Consider the following 13,768-nt stretch of genomic DNA (forward strand, 5'->3'; position numbering starts at 1 on the left):
ACTAATTTTTAAAACATGTATGGCCAACGTGGGGAAATTAAAATAGCTGATGGCAACCGGTTTCCCATTCAGCACTAATATATATCCCTTTGACTTGGATAACCTTGCCTAATAATTATTGGGGTTTTTTGTATGCCTTTTGTATGTTTATTTGTTTGTTTATTTGTTTGTTTGTTTGTTTGTTTTCATTCTTTGTGTTAACCAACGTAATGGACACATTCAGAAGTTAATCATATTTTTTAAATAAGGTGGGTGGTGGTTTCGAAACCTTCGGTGGATATGGCCATGTTAAATTTGTTTGAATTTGGATTTGGCTTATCAATTGAAGTATACTTATTTTTCATTCAAGTCGGTCAATAACGAATTAGTTTTAAAACGTTTATAATTCATGATACATTTACCAAAAGCACAGGATTTCTGCCAGACGGTAAAACGGTTATGGCGCCATATCCAAAACAATTTGCAGAGGGTTTTTTAAAAGTTAACCTTTTGACAAAATGAATTACTCTTATTATTACTGTTTGATTTTCTTAACCCTAACCCTAAACTTAACCCATTTTCTTTATGGATGAGCCCCCTACCCCCAATAACCTCTGTTGACTGTGGTTGCAGTCATTTTCATAGCGCCATACCCAAACATTTCTTTCTGGCAGAAACACTACAAGCAAGATGTTATTTTTCTATTTAGAAATACTAAATATGTATACTTTTAAATCACTTAATAAGTTTATAATTATTAATCATATTTTCTTCTAAAAAAATAAATAATTAATCATTACTAATTAAATAATCCTGCCCTTATAAAAACACAGTCTCCACTATACTTACCAGCTGTGTGGATAAAACTTATAAAGACGGCTGTTTCCAGAAATCCCATAATTAACTATGCGACAGGACGGACTCCAGTGGGTGCTTCAATACTCTGACTTTCAAGACTTACTGGTGAAATTTAAGAGTGTGTGTCATATGTGTAAGATGTGACGCCGCCCATAGAGCAAGCATATACACGTTAACGTGATCCGAACCACGACCTGCGTGTGTTCTCGCAGTTTAATTTGTTCCACTGGATTGATTACAACTAAAATGTTCCACATTTGGGTGGAAAAGTGGGGTCTCTAATCTTTAAAGATTGCCATGTTTAATTTTATATTCTTGAAGTGATTACATTTCTAATTACGGTAATGGAATTCCTATTCTGTACTGTTTGTAGTTAGGTCTGAAAACAACGAACGACCGAGCAAACGAACGAACAAAACAAAAGAAGCAAATAAATATTATTAAAATAACATATAATTAAGCGAACAAACAAACAAAAATAAATATAAAAAAAATAAAAAAATAAAATTAACTTTAATTAATTCAACATATAAATAAATAAATAAATAAATAAGTAAATAAATAAGTAAATAAATATAAAAGAAAAGAGAAGAGAAAAAAAAGGAATATTAAAAAACGTACTTACTTATAAATATTTGACGTGCCTATATCCAATTAAGATTCAAGCACGCTGTCCTGGACAGCCTGGACTGTCTCACCAGAACAAAAAGGGGGTTTGATAAAAGGTGCTATGGTTTTGTTTGGTTAATTAGTGATCTATAGCCTAATCGATAAAATTAGTGGGTGTATGTTTTGTTTTTTTAAAAGAAGAAGAGAAGCATGATTATATGGAATAAATAACGGGCCTGTTGCAAGTTTTTCTCTTTGCTAAAAGAGATCAACTCTCTCGAGTTTGTGATCATTGCAACACATTTTTGGTCAATAAAAAAAGTTTCAGTATTTTTAAAATTTACAAAATGCAGGTAGCCTCTTAATTTCAAAGTTTGATTGTCTTAGTCCCCAAAGGCGGATTCAGGGGTGGGCCCAGGGGCCCGGGCCCCCCTAAATTTTTGTGATAGTTATAATTTTATTATATATTAAAGCGGCAGTATCCGGAATATTTTTATTATTTAAGCATATAGAACAGAAAATCCAATTACGTTTGGTGCATATATGACGTCGCACTCCGCATTGGTTTCACTACGCTGGCTTATCCAGGTCAAAAACAAAGCCAGTATTTTGAAAGTGGGACACTTTTGACGGGCTTGTACCGATCTCGGTTTTCATTGGCTTGTCACAAGTATAGAATTCTTCAACAAGAGATCACGCGAGAGTTCGCAATTTTCGAACAAATTTAACAGTCTTGATTGAGGGGTCGTCTCATATCTCCAAAACATATTTATATCCATAGAGGTATGGTACAACGCCTTTCCAGGGGTCGGTGGGTGGGGGATTTGCCTTGAAATTTTGACAGTGGCCAGCTGTTGGAATACGCGTTACATGTAAGGGGGTGTTACTAATTACGTAACGCTGTAGGGGTAGAGGAAGAGGGTACTGTGTTCGATTTACATAACATTGTTCAAGACTATATGTTATTTTTATTCATTACTTAGACCTAAAAAGGTGTTTTTTGGAAATGCTCGGTCAGTCTAGGATCGATCCCCATCGGCGGGTATATAAAAGACCATGGTATGTGATATCCTGTCTGTGGGATGGTACATATAAACGATCCCTTGCTAAAAAAAAAAAAAAAAAAAAAAATGTATCGGGTTTCCAAGGCGCGTGTGCAGGGATTTCAGCGAGGTTGGGGTTATAGACTGTGTTGAGCGAAGTTTATATGGGGCCATGCTCCCCCAACAAATATATTTCTATTTTTTTCACCGGCCTCGGTGGCGCAGTGGTTAAGCCATCGGACTACAGGCTGGTAGGTACAGGGTTCGCAGCCCGGTACCGGCTCCAACCCAGAGCGAGTTCTTAAGGGCTCAATGGGTAGGTGTAAGGCCACTACTCCCTCTTCTCTCTCACTAACGACTAACCAACTAACAACTAACCCACTGTCCTGGACAGACAGCCCAGATAGCTGAGGTGTGTGCCCAGGACAGCGTGCTTGAACCTTAATTGGATATAAGCACGAAAATAAGTTCAAAAATAAAAAATCTATTTTTTTCAAGCTTGGGCAAGTAAGGGTTTCGACCTCTAATACCCTCCCCCTGCACATTCACCCGATTCCTCTCTAAGATTATGTGCTAAAATTACCAAATGTTAGACATCCAACAGCAGATGGAAGGAAGGATAGGATATGTTTTATTTAACGACGCACTCAACACATTTTATTTACGGTTGTATGGGATCGGATGATTATTAAATCAATATGCTTTATCTTTGATGTCGTTAAACACACTCCCACCCCCACCCCCCCTAACTTTACCCTTTCCAAACGAAATAATATTTATTTGAATTTGTCGATTTTAACACGTAAAATTAAGAAGTGAAAACGTTCATTGTCTACTTTAGTATATTGTGTTTTAAAAATATATACATGATTAATGTGTTGTATACAAACTAAACTTTGAAAGTTCTACTAACACTTTATAAAAGATCAATTCTGAAATAGGAAGGTACGACTGTCGATAATACGTTGTCAAGATCAAACCGGTTTCAACTAAGGACTCTAGTACCATATCCTCAACCGAACGTTCTTCGTACAGCGCAAGATTTCTCTTTTAATTTTTTTAGACGAACCCTACAATTTGAAATCGGCAAACGCACGTGTTAACTGAAACTGACAACAGGCTGTCGTTTGTGCTTTGCCGAGCTATGGCGGCACAGGCGACGAATCAAGCATATACGTTTGACGATATCCGTTCATAGCGAACACACACGACTTTTTTAAAAGTGCATATTGAGCTTGTATTTCACATTTGTACATGATGTTATAATATGGTAACCAGAGAATGTAACTATTTTTTTTTTTTTTTTTTTTAAGATCCCTCTCCAAACCTCCCCCAAAGTTCCCTTGACATTCCATCTCATGTTACTGCCCCCCCCCCCCCATGGATTTTCTGGATCCGCCACTGGTCCCTCTATTTACGTGACTATATCAATTTAATATTCAGTTATGCACGTCCGTCCTGTGCGCCAGTGAATAGGTCTGGGATGAATTTTGTTTTTAGAATATGAAAATTCGCATTGCATTTCTAATTATTTTAGGCTAATGGTTTGTAATAACAAATTAAGCTGATCAGTATAAATTTGTGTCTAAAACAATTTTGTAAATAACAATTTATTTTCCTTTCAACTACAAATTAATATTTGAACGGACAAAACAAAACAAGCAAATAAATAGTTTTTAAAAAACACACAATGAAACAAACAAACAAGCAAGCAATTTATATTTTAAGCAGTTATCTTTCCTGAAAAAGCAACGGTTTTATTACCCAATTATTACAATCATTGTTGCCTATGACTTAAGAAAACTGTACACATTTTCTCGGCGTATATAATATATAATGTTCAAAGTTAAATGTTTTTGTTTTTTTCAAGAACACTAATATTAGCCAGACTAATATTTTTTGTCGTTGGCATTTGCGGGGCTCACATTAAAGGAGGGAATAACAAAGAACGAAACTAACAAAAGTTCCGCTTCCGGTAAAAAACCAGTTCAAGGTCGTAAAGCATAAACCGATTTAGTCTTTCGACTAAGGAATTTACGTCGTTTGTAATTATTGTGGAGAAAGTATGTATCCTTAGTTGATTAACACGGTTTAAAACAATACGTTTCTTCATTTGCTGGTGTACAATATTGAGAGTTCATTATCGTCATCTTGATACATGAAACTTTCACATAAAATCATAAAAATGGGTTCATGGATGCCGGGATTTCCTGTTGATCGTTGACTCGTTGAGGTGGGGAAGGACTTTTCTTTCAATCTTTGGTACTGTCACCTGTCCACTGTTTTTAGTAAAAGTCTTTGGTGGTTTTGGGCGGGGGTTTTTCTTCAAATTTAAACAAGTCTGTTGGAATCTAAACCCAACCATTTTGGCTGACATATTCTTGAACAAATGAAGAAGGAAATGTTTTATTTAACGACACACTCAACACATTTTATTTACGGACATATGGTTAAGGACGACACAGATATTGAGATAGGAAACCCGCTGTCGCCACTTCATGAGCTACTCTTTTTCGATTAGCAGCAAGGGATCTTTTATATGTGCTATCCCACAGACAGGATAACACATACCACAGCCTTTGATATACCAGTTGTGGTGCACTGGCTGGAGCGAGAAATAGCCCAATGGGCCCACCGACGGATCGATCCCGACCGACCGTACATCAAGTGAACACTACCACTGGGCAACATCCTGCCCTATGAACAAATGAAGAGGAAATCAGCTGTTATATTCAGTGCACTCTGAATTTACACTTAGGAAGTTGTCATCAGGGGTTCTCAAATATGCAGAGTTGGAAGTCAGTGTCCTCTGCAAACACCCATCCCAAATTCTAAGGCCTATGACATTAATACAAATATGAAAGCCAGTATTCTTCTTCTTTTTAAAAAAAAATAGAGCACATTATTTCTTTAAAGTAGCAATCTTTATGTTGGTTTGAACTGGTTTAAAACAATTTTTAAAAGTAACCCAGCAATTCCCTACCCCAACAATTTTGTAATATGTTGTTGATTTCATTTGGTAAAATACGAAGCCTGAGAATGCCGACTTCACGTATTACAACTGTTCCATTTATGTCAAAAGTTTTGATTAAAAAGATAATGAATTGAAATTTGCGGTCTTTTGAGATGTCAGCTCACAGTCTACAAATTTTATATTTTATCTAACAAATGTCATGATTATTGTAAACTAATTGTATTCAGTGTAGGGCCGACGTTTAAAGGTAGGGTCAACTCAAACAAGAGCCATATGTGTTGGAAAGATGCATACCCAGACCACCAACACATACTGACACTTTAATAAATGAAAAACATGATTATTCCTGCTAACTGGGGGCAGCCATTTTGTTTCGTTTTTGTGACGTCCGGTGGTGTAACTTGGGGTGAAGTGACGTCAGCTCCGTCCATCTTCTCTATGCACAGTGTAAACAAACGCTCTAATTTATGACAAGGCGTTTCGCTTTCATCAACCTGACTTGTAAAACAACATAAATGACTTGATAGTGTAATAATCTATATAACTAAATATATTTCAGGTTACATCAGTAGAACGAAATGGAGTTATAGTATTTTTCTTTTTTAAAACCCAAAGAAAAAAATGCATACTATTAGGCCTATTGGTAGGGCACGTTCTAAAACTACCACTCACAATACCCAAGTGATACTTTTCTTTGGGACGACGTAATTGGTCAGTTTTGTGATTTTAGATGGGAAAGTCTACTTAATCAAGGGTTTTACAGAATTACTTACAGTAATAAAGCAGGGAGGTTGGTAATGTCCATTACGATTTGAGGTGTATCCGTGCTGTTATCACACAATACCCTGTGATCTTCATAAAAGAGACGTCTTTTTAGTGTGTCTAGACACAGTGTCTGGGGACCGTCTGAATATACACCTGCCAATCAGGAACCACAGAAAGGCCACAGAAAGAAAAGACCAATTAACCAAGAAAACACTCGGATTATTGTTTCAGTATGTGGGTTAATTTATGTACGAAACATATACAGTTATTTCAACACTTTGACAATGGTGGTTTATTTTGTATTGAAAAATAGTATATAATTGGTGCTGGCTTACTAGAATGGATATAATTACAGAACACTGCGATGCATCTGCAAAAATCAGGTATGTTTTGTTTCTTCATTTCGAAGACTAATTCCTGACGTGACACGTTAGGTATTACGTAACCACCAGCTCGCCAAAGGGCGTATTCAGTGGGATGGTACAAAATGGCTGCGCACTTTTTATATAATAGCCGTCACATTTAACCGTTTTGTTAATTAACTATACGATTATACTTGTTGATATTAAGCAATAATGTGCATTATATATCGTTGAATATGCATACCAAGCCAAATGCCTTAATTGTCCTCTCCTTTAACAGCTACATGTATTTTAGGGGTGCAACGATACGGTCGAAACCGTATTGCGATATAAGAAACCGTATTGCAATATAGTTGATATTATTTAAATTTAATATTTATGGGTTGGGTCTTTTTTTTAATGAAAACAGAAGGCATAACTTTTTAATGATTTTTATTAGTTTCAGCTGTCAGGCTAAATGTTTTAGGCCATATTTTTATTTTTTATCACAATACTTGTCTACCAGAACACCGGTGTGGCGGTGTCAAACTATTTATAAATTGTCACATTCGGAAATCCTTACTATCGGGCTGCTCGCTTAACACGGAAATGTACGTATTGAGTCGCTATGTTTCGGCAGATCGACCAAACCAGAGCCGAGGTTATTAGCCGAGGTATTTTGAACGATCGGCTGAAGTATTCCGAGTTCAGTGAAAAATAGCGAAGTGTGATTCTCACTTGTTGGTTTATTTCTTTGAAGATGATAGCCGTAGCCGTATTCCAACGTAAATGAACAATGAATGATAATGTGTAAGTAACAAAACATTTATTTGTAATTATCGTTAACTGGTTATTTTCAATGGACATTAAACACGTTTTGTTTAGAGGTCAGAACCAAGTATAACCGACCTATCACTTCGTATGCCAACAAGTAAGCCGACTACGCTTAACGTGATAGTTACACTTCCTGTCACCACCAATTAATAAAATGATGTGGTTTTTGTTTGTTTATTTGCCTATTTCAAGTCAAATAAAATAGCGTATAAAAATCGCGATACGCAAAACTGTACCGCGGTTCGTATCGAGCTGATCAATTATCGCGGTATACCGGTTTATCGTTGCAGCACTAATGTATTTGTATAAATACTGCATGTTCATTTCCTGCGATCGCAATATGCACAAGTGCGAAATTAACAAAGACAACAGAAATAAACGAACGAAACAGCAATTAAGTATTCATTGATGCGAACAACTATTTGGTTTTTTTTTGTCTCCAAATTTTCATCAAGATTTACTTGCGTGTAATCATATTGTTTAATTTCCGCAACTATGTCTCTTGACACGTGCAACAGTCTCGGCTGATTGTCAAGCATGACCTATAAGACACTGAGAGCGGCCAACAAATGTTTTCCTAATGTTGACAAACTATGTGATTGGTTCCCGGCGTGAACATTGGGTTTAATGTGAAGCGCATAAACCAGTCTAGCGGACATTTTTGTTTTCCTCGGTCTGGTTGAACTCGGCCCTAGCCTACTTGTCTTCGGCCCTGAACTAGTATGTGTATTGAAATTGTCGCGCATTGTCGATCCGTTTTATTACTTTGGTTCAAAGACTTTACAAAGTTAAAATAACAAGCTACAGATCTTTGCTTTCATACATGTTATCATTAAAATTAATAACCGTGATTATTAAAATAAGCAAACATTATTATGTTGTATTCTGAATGACACCGTTTCTCGTTACCGGTTGCGAGATCGCTATTTGAATATTTGGTATTATTATTATATGTCAGGTGTCGGATAGATTATGTAACCGTTTGTTCACATCGGAAGATAGAAAATGGCTTAGCCAAAATTTTAGCTACTTACAAATTTTATTAGCCATTTTTTGTACACATTAACCATTGGCTAATTTGGCTACTGACAGCGCGAGCCCTGCATTGGTTTTTGGATTCAGGCCAGTAAAAGACACATTGTGTCATGCGTGATCCCGATGGTAAGTGATCAAAAAACAAAAAAATCTACAATGCTAGGATTGTACAAAAACAAAGAAACGTCTACAAGTCACTTCTTCCAATTTGCTATCACATTCAATATTTCACTGACAAATAGTTGGCAACCAGTAATCTTTGACCCATCCATGAAATCAGTATATACCTACGATGTAACTTTATTCAAGTTGCCGGCATCGTGGCAGGGCATCAGTCTACAGGCTGGTAGGTACTGGGTTCGGATCCCAGTCGAGGCATGGGATTTTTAATCCAGATACCGACTCCAAACCCTGAGTGAGTGCTCTGCAAGTCTCAATGGGTAGGTGTAAACCACTTGCACCGACCAGTGATCCATAACTGGTTCAACAAAGGCCATGGTTTGTGCTATCCTGCTTGTGGGAAGCGCAAATAAAAGATCCCTTGCTGCGAATCGGAAGAGTAGCCCATGTAATGGCGACAGCGGGTTTCCTCTCAAAATCTGTGTGGTCCTTAACCATATGTCTGATGCCATATAACCGTAAATAAAATGTGTTGAGTGCGTCGTTAAATAAAACATTTCTTTCTTTTTATAGAGTGTATAAAGTTATAAAGTGTAAACACTGAAAAAAACCTAAAGTTTATTGTTTGTCGCCACCACATTTACGTTTGCAAAACCAGTTACAAACGGCTCTAACATCTATGTCAAGTCAGTTTTTGATCTAGAACGGAGTTGTTGATAAAAAAAAAAAATATATATCTGTCTTTACAAATGATAATCTAAAAAAACAACAAAATAATTTTAAACAACATCACTCATAAATGTGTAACAAGTTGTCAAGTAGACCAGCGTGTGCGTGCAACCAGAGTTCCAAGAGTAAATATAATCAGACCCTGATCGCTCTGATTGGTCGCCATCAAAATGCCACAGAGTACTGTGCATCAAATCATGTTCCAGTCACATGGTCTGTGACTTTCTAACATACATATTGAAACAAACAATTAAATAGTTTGCTATGATGATTATTAAGTACTATAGTTTGTACATCCAAAATGACGTCATTCGAGTTTGATGTCATTTCCATTCAAAAATACACCGCGCCACATATTCTTACATCATTTGAATATCTAGTAATGGCGGACTGGAATTAAAGCTGCATGTACAGTTTACAAAAACACATTCAGTTAAGCTTGAGCTTATATGATAAAGATATTATTACCCTCGTGTATTTCGGTATCGTCAATATCATATATTAGGAATAAATATAATGTATTATGCTCGCCAGAGGCTCGCATAATACAATTTTTATTCCTAATATATGATATTGATGATACTGAAAAACGCTGGTATATATATATACATGTGTGTGTGTGTGTGTGTGTATATATATATATACGGTATATAAAAATAACAGATGTACATTCATTAACCTCTGGCTGAAATACAAATATTAAAATGCTGTTTTATTAGATATTTTTTTTTAAATAATAGATATATTTAAAAAAAAGACTCTTTTTTTTTTGTAAACGAGACCTAAGCCTATACTTACACACCTATTATCTTTTCTTTTCGTTATTTTTTTTATCATCTCGTCGTCTCCTAGCTACATTTGAAACGTTTTGATACAGTCTTGTTATTCATAAAAAATTATAATATGGATAATAAAGAAATTATTACACTCGCATGTGACATGATTTATGTATTGCTCTCGCTCGGGCAATACAAGAATCCTGACACTAGTTTCGTACAGTCAGTCCGACAAACAAGCTTATTTAATCATCTTTATTTATTGCACTCTTTTGTCAATGGGAAAACAATTTTAGAAGTATGGTACAATGTTAAACATTTAAATATGGTTAAATATACATGTAGTTGTGGTTCAAAATTGGATCAAAATTAAAATTTCCTTAATGTTCGTAGATTTCTAATATTACTTTCTTTTAGATTTATCCAAAATGCCGGCCATTCTGTTGGAGAGAATTCCACTACCGAGTCTTCAGTTTTACACGTCGTTCACCGTTCTCCTCCTGGCGTCGGCCATATTTTACGCACACCAGAGTGTCACAGACGTCGGCGAGACTCCTCCGACAGCGACGACAGAGCCGGAGATAACGAGTAATGACGTGGATGTGTCGATCACTCCGGGTCAGATGTTGAACCACACACTGCCCTACGACACCTACCACTGGAACTTCCTCTTTGTTCTCACAACAGAGACGTGGTGTGTGTGGGTGAGTGCAAATGCATTTTTACTAATATTATGGCCTGTGCGTGTAGAAGCTTTAAAAAATCCTGTCTCAATGGGTTTTAGCAGAGTGTTCAGAATATATTCTGTTTGTGTTGAAAAGATTTTATTGTTGGGTGAGGAATATATTTTCTATTAAGTTTCAAAGACTGTGGAAACCCAGTTGTTTTTCAACAAAATAGTGATCATTACATTCAGTTATATTGCAAATTGTTATTAAAATTTGCAGTTGGCAAAACATCATCATCATTTAATGCTACATGTGATGTTTTCAGATTCTGGTGAATATGGCTTACTGTGTATGCATTCTGGTGCTAGATTTAAATATTACCATCTTCATCTTCATTGTCATAATCTGATATGACGCTCAGTGTTCACGGCTTACTGTAGACTAATTCTGGTGCTAGGTTTAAATATCATCATCATCTTCATCGTCATAATCTAATATTACAGTCAATGTTTTCAGATTCTGGTGAACACGGCTTACTGTAGACTAATTCTGGTGCTAGGTTTAAATATTATCATCATCTTCATCATCATAATCTAATATATTAGTCAGTATTTTCAAATTCTGGTGAACATGGCTTACTGTGGATGCATTCTGGTGCTAGGTTTAAATATTATTATCTTCATTGTCATAATCTAATATTACGCTCATTTTTTACAGATTCTGGTGAACACTGCTTACTGTGGCCTAATCCTGGTGGGGAAGGTGATACAGCAACTCGTCTTTGGTGATCTGCGAGTCAGTGAACAGCAGGTTAGTACAGGTGATGCGCCAGTTCCGGATCACTTCTGGATCACCTGTAGTTACCGATCAGTCTGTCGGTATATTCAATTTTTAGTCATTTCTATGTAAATTTCATTAAACAAATATTCTAACAAACAAATAATACATGTTTCTTGAAATTGTACGTAAAATAACTGTAACAGTATATAGTCTTGGTTTTATTTTAGACGGCGATACATAACCACTATTAAAACTTTACACGAACAGACGACATGAAAAAAAGAAGATGTTTAAAAAGAGAGATGAAGTTTTTGATGTTTTTCTTTTTATATCCTTTGAAATTTTATAGTACGAGTAGGGGAAACATATATAGATTGTGCATGACTAGTTTTATGAAAAGTGATGCTGCAAACGACTTACTGTAACTTCTCAAAGGGGACACATTTGATACGCCAGTTGCGGATCACTCACAAAACGGAAGTATTTATGTTGTAACTGCCACTAGATGGGGCGATGAACGCAGGGTTTATCTCAAGACTCAAAAACGTTGAACACGGTGGAATTTTTTTCTCCCACTCCCCCCCCCCCCCCCCCCTTCCTTTATAACAATGATGATGATGATGATATTATTATTATTATTATCATATTATTTTCTTCTTAAACCTCTCTTGATTCGTCATTTTAACCACTAGTTCATAATAATTTGACTCTGTATGTCTCGGGACCCATGTCATAGTAGTCCTAGACTGTTCGTCCCATGGCCAGTCATCCTCTACAAAATATTATATTAATCGTTGTAGTTCCACCTATTTTTCTTGTATTATTTTTGTTTTCTACAGGTAATGACAATATGTATATAATGTAAAGACACGTATTTTACAAACTGAAACTACGATTTTAAGTGTTTGTCCACTTGTCTCTCACGTTATATTTGTAAGCCTACATGTAATTAGCCATTCGTATGAATACCAGCCGCAGTCATTCACAAATATGGCTAATATAAATAAAATGTAGTTTTTTAAAATTCCATTTTCGTTTAATTCGGGCAAAAATCAGTCTGCCCTGCCCCCTACAAAAATAAGAGCCCGTATGACCTGTTAGATCGCCAGTCTAGAATCGCTAAAATCGCTGCACACATGTCTTTGTATTTGCCCCATAAGAGGATTCAGTAATGTTGCCCGCCCCCCTCAGTGTGAGAGCCGTCCACCCCATTGCTTGATTGATTGATTGATTGGGGAAAAAAAAGAAAAAAGTTTACTGTACAAAGAAAAGAATCGGCACAAGTTTGACATGAGGACCTTTATAAAACCATGCCACCGCCAGTGGTCTGTTTCGCATGTGCCTTGCACGTGCTTTTCACATACTCGATTACTCGACTGCTCGACTTTGGGAGAGAGGGGGAAGGGGTCCTCTATTTGGTTTTGTCAACGAAGTGAAAATCTCTTATTCGGCTTAATTATAATTCGCATTTAAACAGTCTGTACCACTATAGGGTGGATTATTTTTTTCAGTGGATTTTTGTTTTACACAATCGCATTCTGATGCAGGAGAGTCAGTCGGCCACTTATCTGTGTATTCACACGGTCAATCTGAGCTAGCCCTAGCCTTTAGACCATCCTTGAAAATAATTCTGTATTCAGGAGTAGATCCAGGAATTATTTTGCGAGGGGGGTGGGAGACTAACCAGAAAAGGGCAAATGGAACAACACGTCAGAAATAATAATTAATAATCCACTTTTGTGACTGTTTAGTGTGTGTCACTATATTAATATTTATCATTATTAACAAGGGGTCTAACCGTCCTGCTTCAAAATTATTTGCTTAATTTTAATATTTAAACGGGCGGATTATATCAGGCTAAAAAAACAAAAACACCCCCACCACGTAGATAACCTGTAAAATTTATAATTTCGGAATTACCCCACCCCCACCCCACCCCACCTAAAGCATAATCCACCCCTGTATTATGATAAATACTAAACAGTCCCAAAGTTGATATTTTGCTATGCCATTTCTTTCTATTTTCAAGCCTTTGTTCCTTTCACAAAGAATATGTGACTTTTAAAAGTCATCAATATAATAATATTAATAATAATAATTATTATTATTATTGATATATACGATAATAAATGAAAACAATTATTTATTATTAGTAATAATAATATTAATTATTATTATTATTATTATATACTAGAATGCCAGAAATCAAATATAATTCAAATTGTTGAAAGTACACAACGAAAATAAGGATCACGCA

The 13,768-nt window shown here is 36.0% G+C and overlaps 1 protein-coding gene across 1 annotated transcript in view; it reads left to right on the forward strand.

Annotated features, from left to right (window-relative positions):
• Window positions 1-4,471: 4,471 nt before the first annotated feature.
• Window positions 4,472-13,768, forward strand: part of LOC121388026 (E3 ubiquitin-protein ligase AMFR-like) — a 39,122-nt gene continuing 29,825 nt past the window's right edge. Inside the window, exons 1-3 of the mRNA XM_041519225.1 lie at window positions 4,472-4,552; window positions 10,481-10,767; window positions 11,449-11,541. Coding sequence (XP_041375159.1) covers window positions 10,492-10,767; window positions 11,449-11,541 — 369 coding nt within the window. The 5' untranslated portion in view covers window positions 4,472-4,552; window positions 10,481-10,491. The remainder of the gene's footprint in view (window positions 4,553-10,480; window positions 10,768-11,448; window positions 11,542-13,768) is intronic.

The sequence above is a fragment of the Gigantopelta aegis genome, chromosome 14 (assembly GCF_016097555.1).
Source record: "Gigantopelta aegis isolate Gae_Host chromosome 14, Gae_host_genome, whole genome shotgun sequence".
Lineage (NCBI taxonomy): Eukaryota > Metazoa > Mollusca > Gastropoda > Neomphalida > Peltospiridae > Gigantopelta > Gigantopelta aegis.